The 24707-nt window shown below is 33.1% G+C and overlaps 1 protein-coding gene across 10 annotated transcripts; it reads right to left on the bottom strand.

Moving 5' to 3' along the window:
* Positions 1–5252: 5252 nt before the first annotated feature.
* On the bottom strand, positions 5253–21132 carry LOC105215753 (mothers against decapentaplegic homolog 6). 10 transcript variants are annotated; one of them, XM_029042578.2, is made up of 8 exons: positions 21004–21132; positions 18276–18475; positions 7389–8757; positions 6962–7009; positions 6693–6764; positions 5823–6032; positions 5551–5701; positions 5253–5460 (listed from the first exon to the last, which is right to left on the bottom strand). In XM_029042578.2, exons 3-8 carry the CDS (start codon positions 8299–8301, stop codon positions 5295–5297), a joined length of 1560 nt encoding a protein of 519 aa, XP_028898411.1. In that variant the 5' UTR covers positions 8302–8757; positions 18276–18475; positions 21004–21132; the 3' UTR covers positions 5253–5294. The 10 variants fall into 10 exon arrangements, with proteins under 10 accessions (XP_028898411.1, XP_028898410.1, XP_054090278.1 ...); XM_029042577.2 differs by having other exon boundaries at positions 20973–21131; XM_054234303.1 differs by having other exon boundaries at positions 18276–18614; positions 20973–21123.
* Positions 21133–24707: the final 3575 nt, after the last annotated feature.

Genomic DNA, 24707 nt, shown 5'->3' with positions numbered 1-24707 from the left:
ACAAAATCGGATTTTAACATTCCCGTCAAAATGACGGGTTTCAGTCCGTAAATATAGTGTTAATATATTCCTAATAGGTAAATATCTTTCATTGAGAAGATTGAACAATCTTTAGATGCTAATCGTTTAATTTATTATTTGTCATTATCCTCAAACTATTGTTCTTAATGTATTTTCGGTTCCGATAAGTGAGAAAATCGAAATATTGTTGAACTTCCCTAACTCGAATCACTATAATTCACAAAAAAACTTCGAGTTATAGAAGTTTTCATTAAAACATAAAATTTTTCAAAAAGCTCTAAAATGTATATTTATGCACAGTTTTATTTATTTACTTAGCATAAAGTTTCATGTACATGCATTAAAGCATGTATTCTGCAATTTTGTTTGTTGCTATTATTGGCTCTTGACGTCTATGCCTTTGTTAGATGATTTATGCAATCTAAAAGAGTGGTATCATATATTTTTTCCCCTCCATACAATATAGCGACTTTTTCAAAAATCTGTCTCGATGGTAAAATTTTGTATGCTGCCCTAGTCGAAAATTTAGATTTATGAAAGGATATTTGTATGAAATTTGTCTTCTATTGCCCATTCAAGAGTATTTTAACAAAAACATTACAACTTTTTATTATATTAATATGTCAATTAAAGCGCACATCAGATTTGCAAATTTAAATAATAAACTTTTGCAAAAGTTCTTAAACCAGCTACAGCGAATTAATAATAATATTAAAACTATGATGTAACTGTATATAATTTGCGATTTCTGCGACTGGTTAGCAAATTTTCTGAAATAGTTTGAGTTTTGAATTGTCACTTTGCAATTAAAATACATAAAATGACGGGCATGTTGCTCGGACAACAAAATTTCAAAATCTCTTGCTTTTTACGTTATGGGATAGTTGGAATTGGGCAAATTACTGGTCCAAAAATCAGGACTGAAAGGGAGCATACAGGTGGCGAAAAGACGGATCTTCAAATAGAAGGGTGAATTGCCTTTAAAAAGGTGATAAAAATTGTTTAAGCAATAAGAAAGACCCTAACTACGAGCAAATGGTTAAAGGACTGTCAAAACCATTAGAAACGCCTCGGCTATTTTACAGAAAATTTATGTGATATGAGTGAAGAGCAAGGTGAACGATTTTACGAATATAATAAGGAGATGGAAAGGACACCAGGGAAGATGGATCGTGGCAATGATGGCAGACTATTATTGGACGCTTCAGAGAGACCTTCCTGATGCTTACTACAAGCGAAAATGTACCAAAAGGGTCTCACAAAGAAATCTGTTTACAAATTGATATACATATTTTAAATAAAAAATTAGATTTTTACGCACTTACGTTCTTTGTTAAAATTTGGTAGGCATTTACGAAAAATTACAGAAGCATTGAATTTAACATAAGCATTGAATTTAACAGGAGCATCGGAAGACAAATTGAAAATATCCATATGTTTCCACATATTAAATTATTACGAATTGCAAGAGTATAAATGTTCGACTACACATAAGATAACTTTTGCTCGTCTTGCATGGTTTTACATTTTGAAGCCGGTAACGTAGTTGAAATCGATTTTATTTTGTGGAAAATTGCACTTGACAACCTTTCATTATTGGCTAGTGCAATTTTCAACAAAATAAAATGAAATAATGCAATAAATTCACAATGGGAAGAATTGTTTGAAATCTGACCAATGTGTCGCAATTCTAAACTGTGGTCCGTTTCTAGCGCTGCCACTGAAATTCGCAAAATGAGAAATATTTTCCCTTCCGATAGTAGTAGTCTGGCTTTTCAATTTTTGCTCCTGGCAGAGCACTATGTGTATTCTTCTGAGATCCTACCAGTTTCCAAGTGGAGTGCTCCTGTTGGAATGTAAGTCTTATTTGGTAAACAGTTTCAAAAGTTTCGTCTTTTAAATTTCAAATTTCTATGTTAGGAACATTAGCTGTCTGCAAACTTATTAAAATATTTACATATGCATATATTTATAATTTATGAATTAAAAATGTTTTTTAAAATTAATTTAATGAAGCGATTCAGTGATTAAAAATAATCAGTCTGCATGCAGACATCCAACGAACGGTTATATGCAATTTTTTGAATAAAGTATGAATTACGGTTATGTTGTATAATGTTATAATTGTTTTCATATTTCTTCTTCTGCTTTACTGCATGCTGATGAATCTGGAGTGTTTTCGTCCATTACATCCAGACATCGTCAAGAAAATCGTGACCGCTGTCTTTATTTTCCTATGCAAAGCCTTGCATTCACATAGAAGATGTTTAACCATCTCCTACTCTTCTACTTCTTGGCAGCTTTTGCAATATTCATTGTATGGTGTCCCCAGTCTACTGACATTCCTACCAATCAGACAATGACCAGTTACCACTCCTGATAGAGTTATTAAGTCGTTTCTTTTAAATTTTAATAAGCGGGTATTTTTTCCACTTATACACGACTATCACGTATTTGACGATTAAAGATCTACAACTGGCCAGAGGCATGTACATTCCCCCTTTATTACAATTTATTTGTAAGGTGGTACCTAGACTGGCTAGTTCATTCACTTCACAGTTTCCTGGAATGTCAGTTTGTGCTGGAACCCATTGCAGGTTTATCGTGAAATAGTCATATAGCCCCATTAATAGTTCAAGGGAAATTCTGAAAAAAAAATACATTAGCCCATAAAATCCCAACCATATTTAAAACTATTTTTTAATTAATTTATAAAGCGTTTATTAAAATGATGCAATGATGGAACTGTATTCAAGCGAGTATAATTGGATAATGAGAGTACAATATAAAACTGTTTGGTCCGTATTTGACCGCTGTTCATCGAAATGACTTCTGCTAGCCGTCGAATCTTCCGTGTGGACTGATCATTAATGTTGGTTTTCCATCCGCTGTGTCGCACTATAATTAGTGGGGTTTTAAAGAAATTTTTATACAGAGTTTCGATGTCGCTTTAGTCTAGATGCAGTCTCGGATATTTTGTATTCCTATGATTATTCTTTGTTCATTGGCTGACAAACTAATACCACGAAGCATTTTAGGCTTAAAGTTAAATAAATGTAGTAAAATTTGTTAAAGTGGCCTACTAAAAGTTCTGACTAATCTTGAAAATGCTTGTAGCCGAAAAGCCTCATGATGAGACTCATCAGATGAGCCAATAAATTGGACAGCTAGCAATGCGCAATTATGAGCTTTGTAGATATTAAACTACTTGATGACTTAATTATTTAACATGAAATGTTTGTACTTATTTCTCTTTATAAAAAAATCATTATTTTTTTAATTATGTTAATACAATACTTTGAAATGTCACTGTATAAATAAGAAATAAATCCATCGGCCAAATCATTTATTCCGCAACGAATTCCATTTCGATTCGGAAATGATTTTCGATCGAAAACTTTTATGTAATCATTGATTCCGTCGATCACAAAGTGGAAAGGTGGACCTGCTTTATCGACCATCTGACAAGTTTAAGAAATTAAATTATCTGAGATTTTTATTTCGTTTCTGTAAATATTTGAAAAGGATACAATCGTATGTGTTTTGCGACCGGTAATATTATATACACTCGTCATAGTTTTTCACATTTTTTCCAGCCAGTTTTGTAAAGGGTTTCCAAAAAGCTTTTGATTCGATTCATTCCTTCGAAATTTCTCCCACTTTGATTGATTTCGACGAAAATTTTCGTTTTAACGGTTTCAATGATTTCGAAATTAGCGACATCTATCAGTCGCAGACAGTTTTATATTCAGTCGGTATGTGAGTTCAACGTAATATTTATCGATCGTATCGAAACTATTTCAATGATAAGGCCCTATTATGAAATACAGTGGAACTTCTAACTCGAATCACCATAATCCACAAAAAAACTTCGAGTTATAGAATTTTCATTAAAACATATTAATTAAAAAAAAACTCTAAAATAAGATTTATACACTGTTTTATTTATTTACTTCGCAAAAATTTTTATGGACATACGTTAAAAGATGTTTTTTGTAATTTTGTTTGTTGCATTTTGCTATTGTTTGGCTCTTGACGTCTATATCTTATGCCTTGTTAAATGATTTATGCAATCTACAACTGCAATATTATATTTTTTGTTCTTTTTTAAATTATTTTTAAATTTTGTATTATGCCCTGACCAAAAAGTTCGATTTATAGAAGGAAATTTGTATGAAAGTTGCCACTTCAACAGTTCGTGTTATGGAGAACTTCGAGTTGTAAAAATTCGAGTTAGGGAAGGAAATTTGTATGAAATTTGGCTTCTAAACGCTACTTATGAAAAGTATAACCGATTGTTCTTCCGATTATGAGCTTCCATAAACAATTTGATGATAGCAAAATTTTGAAGATCAAATAATATAAGACAATGTAGATATTTCCACAGTGTTCTTTTATTTAAATATACATAAATACCTAAATTATAATTTTTGATCTCTGTGAGAACAGTTAACTTACTGTATTATGCATGTGTATGTATACAATTCTGCATACATATTCATATGTATGTATTTATTATTAATATATAAATGTATGTGCAATATGCGCATACAAAATAATGCATAAGCTTAAGTATGTAAGCAGGTATGTGATTCTTCTATTTTTTAAATATAAACAATTAAGTCTTTGCTTTTTATCTTTATATATCTTATTGAAACTGCCTAAGGCATACATTTCTACATTTGCCCTCCTTTACTACTTAAGCTGAATACAACAAACATATGCACATATATATATATGTTTATATGGTTGTATGTATGCATGTATGTGCTATAAATATAGAATATAAATAGTAAATATGTAAGTATACACATGTACAATTTCGAACACTATCCTTAAGACTATTCTGTATCAATTGTAATTAGGCACTAAAAGCGATCAACGCTCGCATTTTTTCGATAAGTTATGTTACTTTTATTTAAGATGTAGTTTACTAAAAATGTAAAACATACTCAAATAATTCCTAACTATCGTAAGTATTTGAATCACAGGACTTCCCTATAATATTTTTTCGTCGCTTTCCTTAGTTTTGGTGTATAAGTATATGACAATGTTCTCTGCTTAATTTTACTACATACGCATGTCCAATGTCCATGTGCGTGAAACGGTTATCCGCAAGGCAACATCAGATCAATTTACTACATTATGGGCTGTGATATAGTCGCTGTGTGTAACGATGTCCCAATTGGATTTGTTAACAAAATGTTCCTACTTATTTAAGTTGGATTTGAAATTTATGCAGTTTTTATTTCAAGTAGAATAGTAATAGAATGTCACCGCTGGGTAAAAGATATTTCAAGCCAGCAAGGGCATTTCATAATATTTTGCCGTGTGTAGTGTTTTCCCCAACCTTTAACAAAACTAATGCAGACACTCCGCGTATTTATTGGACCTACTTCTGCGCCAGGAAATTGTGAAGAACAAATCAGCGATTGAGCCCTGTTAAAAAGATTAGTATGTATGATTAAAATTATTCACAAGAATTTCAAATGTTGATGTCAAAATATTTTTTAAGTAGTAGATATTTACCTATTAATATCAAAAGCTTTCAGGCAATCTCCCGGTGTCACTTTATAAACACATGACAAACTTTCATTCAAGGTTGGTGATAAAATGAAAACCGGTGCCATGGAGCGGTTGTAAAGCCAAATTCCGTCCGACTCATGACTTAGTAACAAACCTATATAAATTATAAAGACAGAATGCACACATTATACCACATACAAACATACATATATTACAATAATTGAGCATAAATTAGCCTGAAAAAATTATTGGATGCTATCGAGCTTCATACTTACCAAAACCAATTTTTTGACGCGTACATTCAACATCCTCTCGAGATGGTGTACTCTTATCTGCAGTTAAATCCCTTAAGCATATATCCTGACTGTCGTTGTTATTAATTCTCCCATCTGCATAAATGTTTACAAAAGGTTTGTGTACGGAACAACGATTACCAACGCGTTCGCTGTGCTCCCAGTAAGCCACTTGGCACCAGGAGTTTTGTTCTGTAATAAATATATAATATATATGTATACAATATATAATTAATATTTATATATATATATATAATATATAAAATATATGAATATTAAAAATAATTGCCAAAATATACTGGGAATCGATTTCGATTCGAAAATGATTTTCGTTCGAAAAATGTCTTGCAACCATTGATCTCGTCGATAAACTGCTTTACCACAAAATGAAAAGGTAAAACTGCTTTCGCGACAAATTTGATGAATTTGATAAATTGAATTTTCTGAACTTTTTGTTTTTTTCTGTAATAATTGAAATGGACGCAATCATATCTGTTTTGTAACCGATTATATTATATACTCTCAGCATGCTTTTTCACATTTTCTGCCAGCCAATTTTGTCCTTGATTCCACTTTTGTGAAATTTCTTCCCAAAAAGTATTTAATTCGGCTGGTGTTCTTTGAGACAATTCTTTAAAACCTCAGCGATTGTTTACATAAAAAAAATTTAGATTTTGTGCCGAAACCATTCGAAATTAGCGAAATATAAGAGTGGATAAGTAAATTCAGTTCTTTTGAAAATTTGATTTACGATTTCAAAGATTTCAATGCAATATTTTTCGATCGTATCGCCACCATTTTCAATCGAAACGATTTCAATGATTAGACCCAATATTTAGTATATTATCTTACCTTTAACATCAGATATTTTCATTTTTTTGGTCGAAGAATTTGTGTTGTTTGATATTTTGGCGCAGTCTTCTTCTGTAAAAAAAAATTTCTTATTTAATTTATATTTCTCTTAGGTCATTAGCTTAGTAAATAATAGCGTCAAATGTAATTTATGTGAAATATGTATTAATTTATTTATTTGCGTATGATATTTTGTATTTGTGCATAAAATATAAAAAAAAAAGTTGTTATCAAATTAATATAGTCGATTAACCGATAAATAAAATTACCTTCTAATTTCGATCTCTCCGTTTCCTGGTAAGGCGGAGGAGCCGTATCTGTAAGAAAAATTATTATATTTATATACATATGATGAGTATGGTAAAGAATTAAAAGTTAAACAAATTAAAGGATTCGGTACAGAAAATATTCAAAACAAGTATTTAATTTAGACTTAGATTTAGTAATTTATAATATTTTTTTTTTAATATACCTTTTTTTCGAATATCGGATATATATTTTCGATTATGGAAGAAAACTTCGAGAATCGAAGAACAATTTGACAACAGAAAAAGTAAACCACTTCGAATGAAAGCTTTTATGATCAGGACGTTTTTATAAAGGATATTATATTTATTTTGCCTTGATATCTTTATTAATATTTTTGATCTAATTTGTAACTTACTTAAAAAAATTTTTATTTGAATAATAATTTACCTGTGTCGAGGACCCGATACCAATGTAAAGGATTGCAGCACACATAAATCGAGTGTCGGTCGTTTGAGCATATTGGCAATCGTTTCAGCTCTGTTCCATCTCTCAGATTTGGCCAGAAGAATAACCGGCAACAAATCACATGCGGCTCTTCTTTGTAAATTAACGATCGTTTTAATAAAATACATTGTGAATCGTGCAGAGCCGACATATCTTTTCGACTTCTGACTGAATCCAATAATTCCCCTTGCTGTTGTCGATTCATCATTTTCATAAGCTTTCGGAAAATTTGTTGGGATTGTTTTCGATCTACTGGTTGTTGGCCGACATCTGCTTTGTCGGTTTGATGGGAAACCGTTGAAATAGGAGTGCTTGAGGGACAATCTGTTGACAGACCGCTGACGCCACAGCAATTCCGCAACATATTTACTGTAGCAGCAAATGTTCCCGTTGTAGTTGAGGCAGCTGTTGTTGCATTCGTTATCGACATAGTTGAGTTCAGCTGGTTCAGGTTCGATTGAAGGGAATATTGGGTTAATCTCGGTAAGTAATCCAATGAGCGCTTGAGGTGTTTCTGGTTTTGAGCTTGTGCCTCTTCGTTGGTCACGACGGGTAAATCGTCGCAATCGCTTCCACAAGTGCATCCACTTTCGGAATCGTTCGCTTTCTGTTCGTAGCTTACTTCCGTAAACGAACCAAAATATTCGAGATTGGATGTTAGCGTGCTCGATGTAATCATAGTATGACAAAATGAATTCTGGCATTGCTCCGAGTTCTGGCATTGAAGACCCGTTTGAAGGGGGCGTTGATGTTGATGGAGAGGCGGCTGTTGTGGCTGATTGCTCATCCCATCGAAATCTCTTGACAGGTTTTTTGACGCATAACGCCATAGTTCCTTGTCCTTTCGAAATAGCATGGAGGGACATAAAATGTTTTCGGAACATTTATTGTATTTATTGTAAAAGCATTATTCAATCTGATTGATGTGTTTTACCGGCTGTTTTCACAGTCATACGATATCACTCAAAATTTTTACTCAAAATAACAGAAAAATAAATTTAATCTAACAGACTGCTAACTGAGATGAGTCTTATGATGCTTGTCATAACCGTATGTCATTTACAATCTGTATGTTTGGACTAAATGATTAAAAACACAAACAATGCAAATAACGCTCTCACTCATAAAGCAAAAGCTTTGTATTCAATTAATTTTTCGGTTTAACATAAAACGAAGGCGGTAATGCTCTTAAGTTACTACTTTATGCCGTAACGATTTTTTGTAAATTTTGCATTTATCACCTCAATTTCGGTTTTGATATGTTTGGAGTTTTCTATTTGCGTGTAGAATTTCCTTTGGAAATTACTGAATTCTGAAATAAAAAAGAAGAAGGTTTGTGAATCAATTTCAATTATAAAATCTAAGCAATATTTTTTATACTAATTTATATTATACTCAGTGCTATATGTGAAGACAATAATATCGAATTTCAATATACAACTAAGCTAATTTATATATTAAATATTAATATTATTACATTACTTTATTAGTAACTAATTAATTGCATACAAAGTTTTAAACACCAGATCATAAATTTTCAGTTAAAGTAAATATGTATATATTTGAATTACTAGCGTCCCGGTACGTGCTTCTCGACGTATGTCAAGATAAAATAAAAAAAAATAATAATAAAATAAAATAAAATAATAAAAAAAAAAATATTTTAACATAAAATTCATTTATTCAAACAAAAAGTATTTTATTATAAATGAATAACCATACTAAATAGTCCGAACAAAGCCTAAACATTTGTATATGTATGTATATTAACATATAGGAGGATGCAAAAGTGAATACATGTTGGTATAACGTGTACTTATTACTTCATAAAAAATATTTGGTTGGTTGTTTAGTTGGGAGACAAAGTGAGCCTGAAAGTATCCATTCTTAACAATCTGAAGGCTGGACATTCGCAAAGATAACACAGCCACACAAAAAAAAATTTGTTAGAACCTGGAGGTCTTACTATGTGTATCTAATGTTTTGCGGTCACTGAATCCGAATCCGAGGGGGGTTTCGTTGTCACAGATTACGAATCCGAAATCAAAAGTAAAAGTGGCGGATCCAATATGGCTGACGCTTTTTTGAAAAATTCATTGGAATCGCAAACCCCACAGCAACGAGGTTCAAACGATTCCGATGATATTTTCAAAAAACCGTCCGCCATACTGGATTCGCCATTTTAAATGTTAAAAAATCGACACCGGATTCGTAATCAGCAACACCGAAAACCCCCGAATAACGAGTTTCAAGCGAATCCGTTGAATTTTAAAAAGCGCTGTCCGCCATATCTATTTTCTGGGGTTATCTCAAAACCCTGATCTGATGGGGTTAAATGGACCTCGGATTCGGATTCAGCGACCCCATATCACACATAGTAAGACCCCAGGTCATAACAAATTTTTTTGTTTGTGTGGCTGACGAAGTCCACATAATGGTGTTTTTGATAAAAACTGTATTTTCCCTTAAGTAGAAAACGAAACTTTCTATTGGTTAAAAAGCGTGGGGTACTTTGTTTAGCAACATTTTGCATACTTTTAGGATATGGTTTTTGCTGAGCTGCCCAAACATTATATCGCCTTGTTACACTGCCGCTCAAAAATTTTATGTTTCAGTAGTCGTTTCAGTACCACTGAAAAAGTTACAAACAAACAAGCATACTTACATGCATGCATACATATAAGTGAAGCTAATAAAAGCGTCTTAAAAAGCTGTTCACACAGCCCGATACCGAAAATCCCCTTTTTATACGTGATATTAAGAAAAAATTCAACCTTTGCACCACAGTATGTGAAGCACGCCGGTAGTTCAGCCATGGGTATGACGGTGAATAGAGTTGGGGAAACTGTACTTTATTCTTGTATAGAATCCGCAAGCAAGTTAGGCCTTTGTGGCGCCCTTTCCAAAAGGGTAATAATACAAAACAGATATTTCATATTGTGAAGAAAACTCCATTGGACTGCATAATCAATTACTGGACCTTAACCCGTTGCAATATATTTGGGATGAATTACAGTGCCACATACACATACTAATCAGAAAAAAATTGGGAAAACAAAACAAATCGAACATAAATTTTGGTTTAATTATTATAGGCAAGTAGGCAAATATGGACCACCAATCTCTTTTTGGTACATAGTTCCTCAAAAACATATAATCAAATTTATTTGATTAACATAAAAATATAATTCGTGTTTATTTAATTTTGTTAAACAATAACTCTAAACTCAAAATCTACATATACTACTATTATAAAGAGGAAAAAATTGTATGTATGTTTGTAATGAAAAAACTCAAAAACTACTGTGCCGATTTTAAACATTATTTCACCATTTGGAAGCTACATTCATCCCTAGTAACATAGGCTATATTTATAGCTAGAATATCAACTTTTTGGAAATAGTTCCCAGGTGAGGGTATTAAAAAGACCCGTGATGGAGAATCTCAATCTGAAACTGAAAATCGTCTTGCAAGTCATTCTCTTCGCATCGTAATCGCGTGCCAGAGAGTCAAGTAACAAGCGATCTTAGCTTCTTGCTGAACAAAATTTCAAATCCTCCCAAGTGCGCGCTTGAGGAAGAACAAAATATTAGAAATATACTCGTAAAAGCTCACACTGGGCATCGAACTATGAGGGTTCCCAACGCCTTTATATTCAGAGAGAAAGACAACGGACACCAAAGACTAGAGGTCGTTATCAAGTTTTAGCTCATTGCAAATATAATATAACTAGCAGACCCGCACTCATCATCACTTATATACTATATAAGATGATTTTCGTTATTCTATTGGACTTTATGCCGAATATATGGGTCAAATTTTGTGTTATCCTAATAAAATTACATCAATAAATTGCGAGAGTATAAAATGTTCGTATGCCTTTCCTTACTTGTTACAAAATGTTTTGGGCTATCGACACAGCCTTATACAATTGAACAATAACAAAAATATTTTAACAAAGCAACAATGACAACCTTCAAAATATTATTATTATTTTTTTTTATAATTTTGTTGTCAATTCAAATAAAATCATCTTCTGGTTATCTTCCTCACAATTTTTCGATATATACTTACTTTCTAATCCTTCCCTGGCCTTCCATAAATATTTCAAAACTAAAATTAGCCAGATCGGTTTGGCCCTTCTCGACTTTTTTCGAGACTAACGACACAAATTGTTTGTATGGGTGATTATAAAATTGTCGATTTTAGACTTTTTCAGGCAATTTTTCTAATTATTCTCCGTAAGAACCATCCCGGTACCTCTAAAAACATTATAAACAAAGAATTTGCGAAATCGGTTAAGCGGTTCTCTAGTTATGCGCTTAGCAACACATTTTGCGATTCATTTTTATATTATATGTAGATTTCATGTTCATATTTTCCTCATTTTACTTTTTTTAAATGAACGCACGTAAGAAACGGGAAAGTACATACATACAGACATACATATGTATGTATGGGATAGTGTGTAAAAACTTATAACTTTTGAAATGTTTGTTTAAACCCGTACAGCGGTCTGCTAGTATATTACTAAAAAAAAACATAAAATACCCAGAAAGATGAAAAAATAGTTGTAGGGCTCCCAATCTGCCTTTTACCCTTCCTTAACAATACTTGGGAATAATTAAAATGGTCCATTTCCTTTTCAAGGATATCAAAAAAGGTATTCACATAATATTTTGTGAAACCTCGTGCTCTTATGAATGAAGTTTCCTTTGGAGGGCGGAACGTCAAATTTGGACTCCTCTTTAAAAACATCCAATGGGTACATAATATTATTTTTTCAGCCAGTTGATAGGCTAAGTACTTAACCCTCTCATGCCCGAATTAAAACGGGCGGAGCTAACATTTTTTTTAGGGCAAATATATATTAGTCTTAACTCAAATATGAAATGATAAAAATTTCAAAGTCCTGTGTATCCTGGTTCATTAGTTACAGGATGTTGTTTATAGGCACATATTAAATAATTATAAATAAACAAAACACTTTTCTCATGATTTTTTTTTTTAAATAACTCTCTTATCGTTACTCATTTATATAGTTCACTTTATTTTAACATAAAACAATTATTTTTATGTTTTTGAACACTTTTTGTATAGTATAACCACTTTTGTATAACTTAAAAGATGAAAATTAACCATTACTTTAAAGCAAAAATTATAGTTTCTAGTAACTAGTGAGATAGTCCTTACTATGTAAAACCTATCCCAAGCGATGTGGCATTGAAGTTACGAGATTTGACGTCTCCTTGCGATGTGATTCATCAAGAATAACCCTTTTTAGCATCTCTTTCGAAGAAATATGCGCATTGGACGTTCTAATAAATCAATTGTTCTTCAAACTTATGGCGGACTTTACACCATATATGTATATCGGTTAATATGTGAGATATCTTATCAAAATGAAATAAATATACATATAATCTTGGATATAATGTATCTTGGTGACAAAAATAGTTGAAATCAGTCCAGAAATTATCCAACTCCCATTTACTATACATGTATATGGTGATACTCGTTATTCTAGTGGACTTTATGTCAAATATATGTTTCGAATTGTGTGTTATTTTAATAACAATAAATAAATAAATTGCGAGAAAATAAAATGTTCGGTTACTCCCGAACTTAACCCTTCCTTACTTGTTTGATATTTATTTACACAAGACGGGTTTACCACATTTTTTGGTGGCGACCTACTTATTAAATTTCTACTATGATGTTCCTGAATTATAATGCAACACTAAAATGAAAATTTGTTTACATACCACTTCATAAGGAACCATACAAAATCGTTGTTAGCTCTGTGCGTAAACTTTTTCCGGCTAATGTATGTAAGCATTTTTCCAACAGTTGTAACTTCAAATGATTTCCATAGTAATATTCATCAGTAACCATGAATAATCGAATCATGTAATCAATCATCTAATATAACGGTTGTATTGCAGTCTTTTCATATGAAATTAATGCATCAAACATTAAGCATTTGCATACATACAAGTATATTCAAATGCAAATTTTTTGGAAAAATACTTCTGTGAGTTACCGTATATTTATTTATTTATATTAAAGGCAAATTTTATTCACTAAAAAATTGCAAATATTATTATTTTTTAACATCAACACTTTTGTATGTTGTTCTCAATCCTCTCAGTTCTTTATAAAAACAAGTCTACACATATGTATTTATGTACCCTGTACATGGTAAATGCACACATACATTTATATTTATACAAGCATACGTATGTACATATCGGCGTTGAGACGTGCTGCTGGCGATCGAAAACCAGACCCTCCAACACCTAGTCAGAAATCGCAGTGCGGACAGAAAACCAACAAAAATATTGCTTGCTCTGGCTTGCGTGCAGTCAAACTAGCAAACGTAAAAGCAACAACAAGTAAAACACAAGGCAACCGGCTGGCGGGTAGTCAGCGGCATCTTAAACATCAGGCGCCAGTGGGCGCCACTGACGTAATAAAAGAAATAATAGTAACGTTACCGACATCGTCATGATGGCGCCTTTAATTCAGACACAAATGCGGCGTGGCACAGGCACAGACAGACACATACATATTTATATATATACAAAAGCAGATACTCGTGCACGCATACAAACAATCGCATTCATCAACTACACACGAACGCAAACAAATTTCTATACACAACCATAACGAGTTGAGTAGTGCCAACGTTCCGACGCCAGTGAATAACCAGATAACGACTAACATGTCTGCGCCACATCACCTCTCACCACGTAGTACCCTCACTAAAGAAGCGGCACTAAAAAAATACGTATCTCTTGTTGAGTCGCCCGGTTTATGGCTGGTGCCGGCCATACACATACGATTTCATATACATATGTATACACTAACACATGTATATGTGTTTGTATTCTCCACATACCTGTGTATGCACACACATATCGCGCACCATAGAATAAGTATGGCACTTGTTTCTCAAGATGGAGAGCAAGTCAACTAATTTCAATTCATTTACTAATGCATTCACATTCTTAAACAGCAACAACAAGAAAATATTAAAAAAAAATCGAAAACACCAAGAAATTTGTCATGTATGTATATACATACATACATATGTATATGTATAATCGTATGTAGATAATAGCGCCACAACGTCAAATGTACGTTTTTTGTCACCGAGCCCAATAGGGGGATCATCAGTGTTGCCAACTTTTAATGTTTAAATAATGCTAAAATTCAAATAATAAAAGAGAAAAAAATTAACGAATGTGAAAAATAAAAGTATAAAATATAAAACAACAACACAAAATTGTTTCACTTAAACAATTAGCACACATCAAAAGCCTATTAATGAAGATTGAACAAGTAGAGAGAGAATTTTGTTATTTTACTCACATCTACCTTTTTGAGCAAGATAGCAGAAATCAATCATAGCCAGTAGTGAAATTAACGGATTAATATATTTAATGTTTTCAATTAATGGTTTTCAATCAAATAACTCAAAATCTGTAACAAGTTCTTCCCAAAACACAACGTCATCTTTTAAATATTTCTTATAATGCCTTATCAATATACAGTTGAACTTCCATAACTCAAACTTCTATAACTGGAAGATCTCCATAACTCAAACTCTTAAATTGACAATAGCGTTTCGGAGACAAATTTCGTACAAATTGCCTTCCATCACACAAACTCCCTTAACTCGAAGTTCTTCATAACTCGAACTGTTGAATTGACAATATAAGTCAAAATTCATACAAATTTAGTTCCAAAAATCGAACTTATTGACCAATTTTACTATCGAGGAACATTTTTAAAAGAGTGCTTCTATATCGTATGGAGGCGAACAAAAAATACTGGCTAACTGCAACAAACAATGTTACAGGATCCTGTTTTAACGTACATATGTATGTACTATATGCGAAGTAAATAAATCAATCTGTGTATAAATCTATATTTTACAGGTTTTTGAAAAATGTTATGTTTTATGAAAACTTCTACAACTCGAAGTTTTTTTTGTGGATTATGGTGATTCGAGTTAGGAAAGTTCAAGTTTAGTTGTAATTGTGGTTCTGCATTGCTAGCTAGTAATAGGTCGCCAAGTCTCTGCTGGAAAAGCCTTACTTAACCCAAAAAACTGAATGAATGTGTAAAACAGTTATCCTTTGAGCATTTGCTTGATTTTGTTTGTTTTAATAGGTTTTAATTTTGAAATAAATATTAGATATTCAATAAATAATGCTGAAAACACAAATTGTGAATGTTTGGACTAATTCGAATTTGATTTAAACGATAATATACCGTCATGTACGATACATGTATATATTAATTAATTTGTTGTTTTTATAATAAAAATTAATTAATTTTTTATTGTCGTTTACTTGCTTTAATTTAAAAGATCTTGTTTAGCAATATTAACTAATTTCGAAGATAAAATATGAAGTAGTTGCCAAAAACAGCACTTAGATTTTTATCTGCTCTTTTCTGCAAGTTTTACGTTTCTTACTTTCGCTCTTTATGAAAATAACTTGACAATTTTGGCAGTCTTCATCTCCCTGATAGCCAGCATCTACTTGCTGTTACTAGAGAACAGAAAGTTTGGTTTATATTGCTTTATTGGTTTGCAAGTTAAATACAAATAACCGATTTGTGGGCGGGGCCACGCCCACTTCCCCAAAAAATTACATCCAAATATGCCCCCTCCTAGTGCGATCCTTTATTCCAAATTTCGGTTTTCGCCATTTTGTGGACGTGGCAATGGTCCGATTCCGCCCATTTTCGAACTTAACCTTCTTATGGTGCCAAGGAATATTTGTGCGAAGTTTCGTCAAGATATCTTATTTTTTACTCAAGTTACAGCTTATTTACAGACGGACAGACGGACGGACGGACAGACATCCGGATTTCAAATCTACTCGTCACCCTGATCACTTTGGTATATATGACTCTATATCTAACTCTTTCAGTTTTAGGTGTTACAAACAACCGTTATGTGAACAAAACTATAATACTCTCTTTAGCAACTTTTGTTGCGAGAGTATAAAAAGAGTATTTATTAACAGCAAGTAGATGCTGTTACTAAATATTCTATATATGACGATTTTCGTTATTCTATTAAACTTTATGCCGAATTTATGGGTTAATTTGTATGTTATCTTAATAAAATTCCTTCAATAAAATGCGAGAGTATAAAATGTTCGGTTGCTCCCGAACTTAGCCTTTCCTTACTTGTTATTAATACCTTTAAAAATATTGCGATTCAGGTGGCAACTATGGAGTTAATGGTGTAAAAAAAAACAATGTTCATACATATACATATACGTATGTATGTATGTAACTTTGTTTGTATGGATATAATTTCTCGAAATCGTTTTGGCGCCACGGTGCAAAATATATGTGTGTGTGTTAATATGAATGTACATACATAAATATATATAAGTACCTATGTACTACATACAAACATATATGAATGAATATATGTACGTACATATGTAAATAAGAGCATACATGCCTAGTTCTTGGGATTAAATACTCCTTTATAATTCAATCAGTATAAACATGCCGCAAATCAACAAATCAGGTTTCATCAAATATTAGAAAAATAGACTTTAGTTTTCTTTAATTTTCTAAGGAATAACATCCAATTCATAAAAGTTTCTCACACTTCACCATTAAATATATGCACATACATATGTACATATGCACACAAATATAGCATATTTGTACATATGTACATATGTACGTTTTTGAATGCAGAGATTTCCATACCTTTAAATTTAAGTATTTAAATTAACTGGTTATAGGTATGTACTTACATACATCATATGTGCACAAAAATGTAAATTTGAAAAAAAAACAAGTACATATTAAAATTCGGAATTCTAATTACATATGCACATAGAAATTGCAAAGGAGCATAACTATTTTTTATGAAAGTACACCAAAAGCGATTTAATTAAAAGGAAAAATATTTCATATTAAAATAATATTCCAATTTTAAAACCCTTTAAAGTTCTGTCCTTATTCTATCAAAACAAAACTATGGAAGAACGGTTTAGAAAAGCTATTTCTCAAAAGTACCAAAAAAGAAATTTATATAAAATATTATATAACAATATGCAAATTGCAATATATAATGTCCGACTGCACCTGAACGTAGCACTTTCAAACGCGTTATTCACAAGAATTTCATCGAGATGTATACGAATTACATACATACATATGTATGTATGTATATTAAATAGAAAACATATTCGGTTACCTTTAAAAATAATAAACAACAGGTAAGTAGCGTAATTAACTAAATAGTTTAACTAACTAAGTCAAGAATTAGTAACATATTGAGACATGACATGGAAATGTATGTATATTAATCTTTAGTTAGTATTAAATAATTGTTTATAATTTTTAATATTTTTTTCTCAAACTTAGGAAACGTATGTATTTAAATACAATATTATTTATGCACATATTTTTTGGTTTCCTTTCTTTACTTAAATTACAAAATCTTCGAACTTTTGACGAAATTAAAGATTATTGGGATTTAAATAATTTGTTTTCTTTTTGTTTTTGTCATCGTCCTTATACTGTAGCTATCGCTTCTGAAATAAATTCAACGCATTCCACTGTACATACCTTTGTATGTATGTATATTTCACCTCACAAAAAATGTTATTTTTCATATCCTTCTCTGAATTAAGTTGTTGGAATCAATAAGAAACTTTGTGAATTACAGTTTAAAAAGTAGTAGTACGTATAAAATTGTGTTCATATGTGTAAATATATATGTGTGTACGTATGTCAGTAAATAAACATATTTATAAATTTTGGTATAAACGCTTATCTACTTACATTGTTTCTTATCAACAAAATCCGTTTGATAGCTTTTCATTTGATCAGGTTTCATAAAATGTTGTTTCCAGCAATAACGATATTTCATTATTTATGTTTGTAGAAATATTTTCTTTGATATGTTTTTGTTGCCTTACAATTCGTGTTTTTTTTTGATATGTACGCTGTATTTCTTTTTAAATTGTATGTATATGGAGTCGCTGGAGAACGTTTTTTATTAAAACACACTTTATGTACATATATACCAATACAAGGTATCAAAAATTGCATTTACAATATTTACGTATATACATATGTATGTCTATATGAATGCAAATTTATATTTTGATAGTAACGATTCTGAATTGAACACCAATTTTTATTACATTTGTTTAGATATGCAGTATACACACACATACATATATGTATGTACATATATACATAGATGTATTTGCATCAAAGTTTATTTACTGTATTTTATTTGAAGCTCCCAATGTGCCAAAGGTGTACTCTTAATTACATATTTATCTCCTGGTAAGCAAAACATTCATACGTGCACTTAAATAAATTCTAATTCATACTGTATTCAAAAAAATTAACTCTTTTATTTTTATAAACATACTATGGTAATATTATAATTTATTGTATTGCATTATTTATGCAAAAATTCAAAAATTATATACATATGTATGTAGGTGGGTATTTTTCATATATGTTATATATGTATGTATGTATGCAGGGAAACAAGAAAGGAATACCAGCTAAAAAATTACGAATGATAAGAATAAAGAATTCAAAAATAAATCATTGATTCATAAATGTACTATATGAAGTGCAAGGAACTATTTGCATGCTCAATTATTTCGTAACGTTTAAAAGATAAACAAAGTTTGAACTTGGTGGGAGTGGCTTTCCCTCTAAGATTTTTTTTAAATGTTGGTTCCAATTAATTAGACGCTTCAGAGGGTGGTTAAAGTCCATAGGACCTTTAGAAAAGTCTTGAAATAGAATTAGGAAAGAAGCTAGTCGGTACAATACTAAAGTAGAAAAACAAATTTTTGGTATAATACTCGATAGAGGCCTTACACTAAATTAAACAACTAGATAGAACTAAACAATTAAAGAGGATACTAGTGCAACATAATATTTACTGCACAATTTAAACTCCTATCCTATAATATATTTTGTTTATTTTTGTTTCGGCACATCCGTACATATTTCTTTGACCCTGTGAATTAAGAACTTATTTTCATATACATACGTACATATGTATATATAGAGATTAACTATGTATTACAAAACAAATACTTTCGAATTTAGAAAAAAAAAATAATAATAAATTAAAACAATAATACAAGTAAAATAAATGTATCTCAGTGCATTGCGGGAAGATTATCCAAAAATATCTTATCATCGAAAACTCCATATGGACATAAAAGAAAGTGTTTTGACAAGAGAACATATTTTTCACATATTTCTCTTGTCAAAACATTTTCTTGACATACATACAAAAACGACCAAAGATACAATTAAAGTCAAAACATGTATGAACTAAAAACATTTAAGAACTGTTGATTCATATTAGCTGCGAAACTATGCGAAAATAACTACAACAGAAAATTAATATGCTATAAAATTGCTATAGAACCAGCTCAATTCCAGAACCGATGATTCAGAGACAGCAAACTAATTGCAAATTCTTGTAATCAGCTGATTATATCACATATCAGCTCTAACTATTTCTTTTAATTTCCAACTTCTTTTTTTGCAAGTTTCCACTTTCTAATTTTAACAGAGACGAAATGTGAATTCAAGCCATGAAAATTAAATAGTATAATGGATATCTTACTATGTTTTCCTTGGCATTTCTACACATACATACTGTTTAGTGATATAAATACCTACATAATAACTACATATCACAATTTTGAAGAAATATTGATAAATGTTATTTCGATAAAAGTTAAAAAAAACGCTTTAAACTTTATTTACTGGCATAATTGCTAAACTTCATACAAACATGCCAATGTGCACATTTACATCATACATAATCTGTATTTATGTATATATTTTAAGCATATTCAACTTCATATTAGGTATGTACACACAAACGCATGTATAAGTATATGGTTTGGTAAGTGTGTGTCCGTGCGTAATTACAAATTTGGCCCTCAAAACAAGCTCTGGTAGCGCCACCACCAAAGACAAATCGAACAATTTACAATTTTTTTTATGAATTATTCTTTTTCAAATCATGTGAAGTGTATACACATATGAAATGCTCTCTTACCTATGCTTATATGTGCTCATGTATGTATATGCATTTAAATTATTTAGAAATAAGAGAATACAGGAATGTACTGTAAGTTTGTATGTATTGATAAGCTGATGAGAGTGGCTATTATTCGCCATACATGTTCATACATACGTATGTGTATAGATGCACACATAAGCATATTTTTTAGCTCTATTAATAAGTATAGATATGTACATATGTATGTGCTTATATTAGACTAAGATTGTATATTTTCCACATATTTTTGTAATATTTTCCGCTTTATTGATTGGACTTGTTTTACGTAGATTCAATCAATAAATATTTGTACTAAACATACATATGTTAAGAGACAACACACAAGTTCACTATTCGTGGCACATAGAATTCACACACGACACCATTATCCTTTTAAATTTCATATATGATATGTAGATACATACGAATTTTAAAATTCATAATTATTTTTCGTACATCACATTTTCACAAAATAATATGTTGTCGTATACCCGAAAAAACAAAAAAAAAAAATTGCTAATACCAATTCACTCTATAACGTTTTAACGTCTTATGTCAACCAACAGATAGCAGCAACTAAAACTTTAATTCTTTCGAAAATTCTCTTTACCCTATACTCAGCAATGCATACAAATCATGTGCGCAAACGAATGCATGGTTATGTGTGCGTATCTACGGATGTATGGGTACCTCAATGTACTTGTTAATGCAAAGATGGACGGTGATGGGTGAATGTATTGGTGACATTTCCAATTTGATTTTATGACCAGTGTTGCCGCAGCCAAAAATATTTATTCAAAATATAGTCTAAAAGTTGAAAAATCTGAAAAGTCACATTATTGAAATGCATATGTGTTTGCGAAATTTGTGATTATTATGTAATAATCATGCGGCTGAAAAGTTGGGTCGGCTTTAGTATACCACCCCACGATTTCAGGGTTAAAATGGGTATGGTCGGATGGATAAGACACTCCAGATGCTGGTTCTCGATAGACCAGAATAATTTTTCTTGAACCTCGAAAGAAAGAAAGTGTTGGATCGGTACAATATTTTATAAGAGTGTACAGCTGCTGGCGTACGCCGATAATATTGATATAATTGGCGTCAACAACCGCGTCGTTAGTTCTACCTTTTCCAGGCTTGACAAAGAAGCGTAGCTAATGGGTCTGGTGGTGAACAAGAGGAAACATCTCCTGTCAAAAAAAAAAAAACAGTCCGCACATTCGCGTCTTGGCTCCCACGTCACTGTTGACAGTCATAACTTTGAAGTTGTAGATGATTTGGTTTACCTTAGAACCAACATCAACAACTCCAACAATGTTAGCCTCAGCCTTTGGCCTATCAGTTAAGTCCTGTCAGGACGAACTAAAACCAAACTCTCTAAGTCGCTCATTATTTCCGTCCTGCTTTATGGTGCGGAAGCGTGGACGATGTCAATATCCGATGAGATGACTCTTGGGGTTTTCGAGAGAAAGGTTTTGCGGAAGATTTATGGTCCTCTGAACATTGGCAACGGCGAATACCGCAGACGATGGAACGATGAGCTGCACGATTTATACAACGACATAGACATAGTTCAGCGAATAAAAAGACAGCGATTACGCTGGCTAGGTCATGTTATTAGAATGGACGAAAGTCCTCCAGAGGAATAAGTCCTCACTCCATTGGAAAGACCAGGTGGAACGCGAACTGGTTTCTCTAGATATTTCCAATTGGCGCCAAATAGAAAGAAGAAGTATTGAATGACACGCTCGCGTCGTACCTTTCTCCATACAGTTGTGGCAGTTTGAGTCCGACAGGTTTCTTAGCCTCACCTCATTAATTAGACAGCGTCCACTTATAACTATTACTAGACAAGCATATGCTGGTTGTTAAAAAACGTTATCCGAACACTAAAAGTCCATTGATCCAGCGCTAGAACGCAAGATGCACCGGTGTAAATATTTTTTTTTTTTTAATATGATATTGTTTTAGGATGTCTTATAGAAGAAAGTGCTCTTCATAAGTGTCATGCCACAAATCAATGAAACGATGACAAAAATTACATGAATTCGACTTCAAAACTCAGCACTGATTTCTAGTTCTCAGATCTCAGGTTAATGCTCACTGATAATTAAATTAACGGCAATGTGGAGATAATCATCGACACTAAGTCCTATTTTGAAACAAAAGGCGAATTGGTCTCTAAAATTAGGAAAACGATTATAACATATGGAGGATGGAGTCATATGTAGAAGTTCACGTAAGTGAGGAAAGTTTCTGACTGCCATTCACTTGGGAGTGGCCAGAAACGTTTATTTTACATGTGGCTCAAGCAGCTCACTACTTCCGGTCTTAGACCAAGTATCCTCTGGGTAGCCAACAGACATCCATTTGGAGGCGAGCTAAAGTGAGAAGGCGAAACCCGCTTATGCGGTTGTGCGAAGGGTTTGGGACCCACCACATAAAAAAACCCCCCAAAGAAAAGGAAGAAACAGCCTCGGATGAGAGACCCCAATTTTGATGACGACCACTGCAAAAGTTTAAAGGACTACGAATTAAGGACATGCACCTGGAATGTCCGGACCCTTAATTGTGAAGGTGCCTCTGCCCAGCTGGTTGATGTCCTCGTAAGAGTAAAGGCTGACATCACCGCAATCCAAGAAATGCGATGGACGGGACAAGGACGGAAGAAGGTGGGTTCTTTTGACATCTACAGCGGCCATGGTGTAGGGAGAGAGACTCCGTCGTCGAGTCCTGGCATTCACTCCGGTGGATGAACGTCTAGCCACAATCCGCATCAAAGCGAGGTTTTTCAACATATCGCTGATTTGCGCCCACGCCCCAGCGCCTAGAACGTACCTATGAGCGCTGCCCTCGCCACGATGTCAAAATCGTGCTTGGCGATTTCAACGCTAGGGTGGGTAAAGAAGGTGTCTTTGGCACAACAGTCGGAAAATTCAGCCTCCGTGACGAAACATCACCAAACGGTCTGAGGCTGATCGACTTCGCCGGGGCCCGAAATATGGTCGTCTGTAGTACTAGATTCCAGCATAAGAAAATCCATCAAGCTACTTGGCTGTCCCTGGATCGAATCACTCGCAACCAGATCAATCATGTTGTGATAGATGGACGACATGTCTCCAGTGTTTTTGATGTGCGTACGCTTCGTGGTCCCAACATCGACTCGGACCACTATCTTGTACGCACCCGCCTCTGTGTAGAAAAGCGCACACGTCAACAAACACAAGGAAGGTTCGACATCGAGAAGCTGCAATCACAACCGACAGCCGAACGATTTTCTACTTGACTTGCACTCCTGCTCTCTGAGAGCACTCACCAGCATTTAGGTATAAGGGAACTGTGGGATGGCATATCAAACTCCTTACGTACAGCTGCAACCAAAACCATTGGCTTTCGGAAAAGTAAAAAAAACAGCTGGTATGATGAGGATTGTCGTCTCGCAGTGGAGAGAAAACAGACTGCCTACCTTGCAGTGTTGCGATCGACAGGCAACACGAGCGGGATGGGAAAGGTACCGAGAGCTGAAGAGGGAAGCGAGACGCATTTGCAGACAAAAACAGAAAGAGGCCGAAATGCGTGAGTATGAAGAGCTTGACAAGCTGGCCGACAGGGGTAATGCTCGAAAACTTTACGAAAAGATCCGGCGACTAACTGAAGGTTTCAAGACCGGAGCACACTCCTGTGGGACCCCCAGAGGTGATCTAGTTATTGAAGACCAGAGTATACTGAGTTTGTGGAGGGAACACTTCTCCAGCCTGCTGAATGGCAGTGAAAGTACAACACCAGGAGATGGTGAACCCGATTCCCCTACCGACGACGATGGAGCAGATATTCCATTGCCCGACCGTGAAGAAATTCGAATAGCAATTACACACTTGAAGAACAATAATGGGGCGGGGGCTTGCATCAGCTTCTTTGCAGAATATGGTCGGAAGAAAGCATGCCTGACGATTGGAATCTCAGTGTACTCTGCCCAATACACAAAAAGGGAGACCCCACAATTTGCGCCAATTACCGTGGGATAAGCCTCCTCAACATCGCGTATAAGGTTCTGTCGAGCGTACTGTGTGAAAGACTAAAGCCCACCGTCAACAAACTGATTGGACCTTATCAGTGTGGCTTTAGACCTGGAAAATCAACAACAGACCAGATATTCA

The sequence above is a fragment of the Zeugodacus cucurbitae genome, chromosome 2 (assembly GCF_028554725.1).
Source record: "Zeugodacus cucurbitae isolate PBARC_wt_2022May chromosome 2, idZeuCucr1.2, whole genome shotgun sequence".
In the NCBI taxonomy this organism is placed as follows: Eukaryota; Metazoa; Arthropoda; class Insecta; order Diptera; family Tephritidae; genus Zeugodacus; species Zeugodacus cucurbitae.
This window is presented reverse-complemented; position numbering and strand designations above follow the sequence as displayed.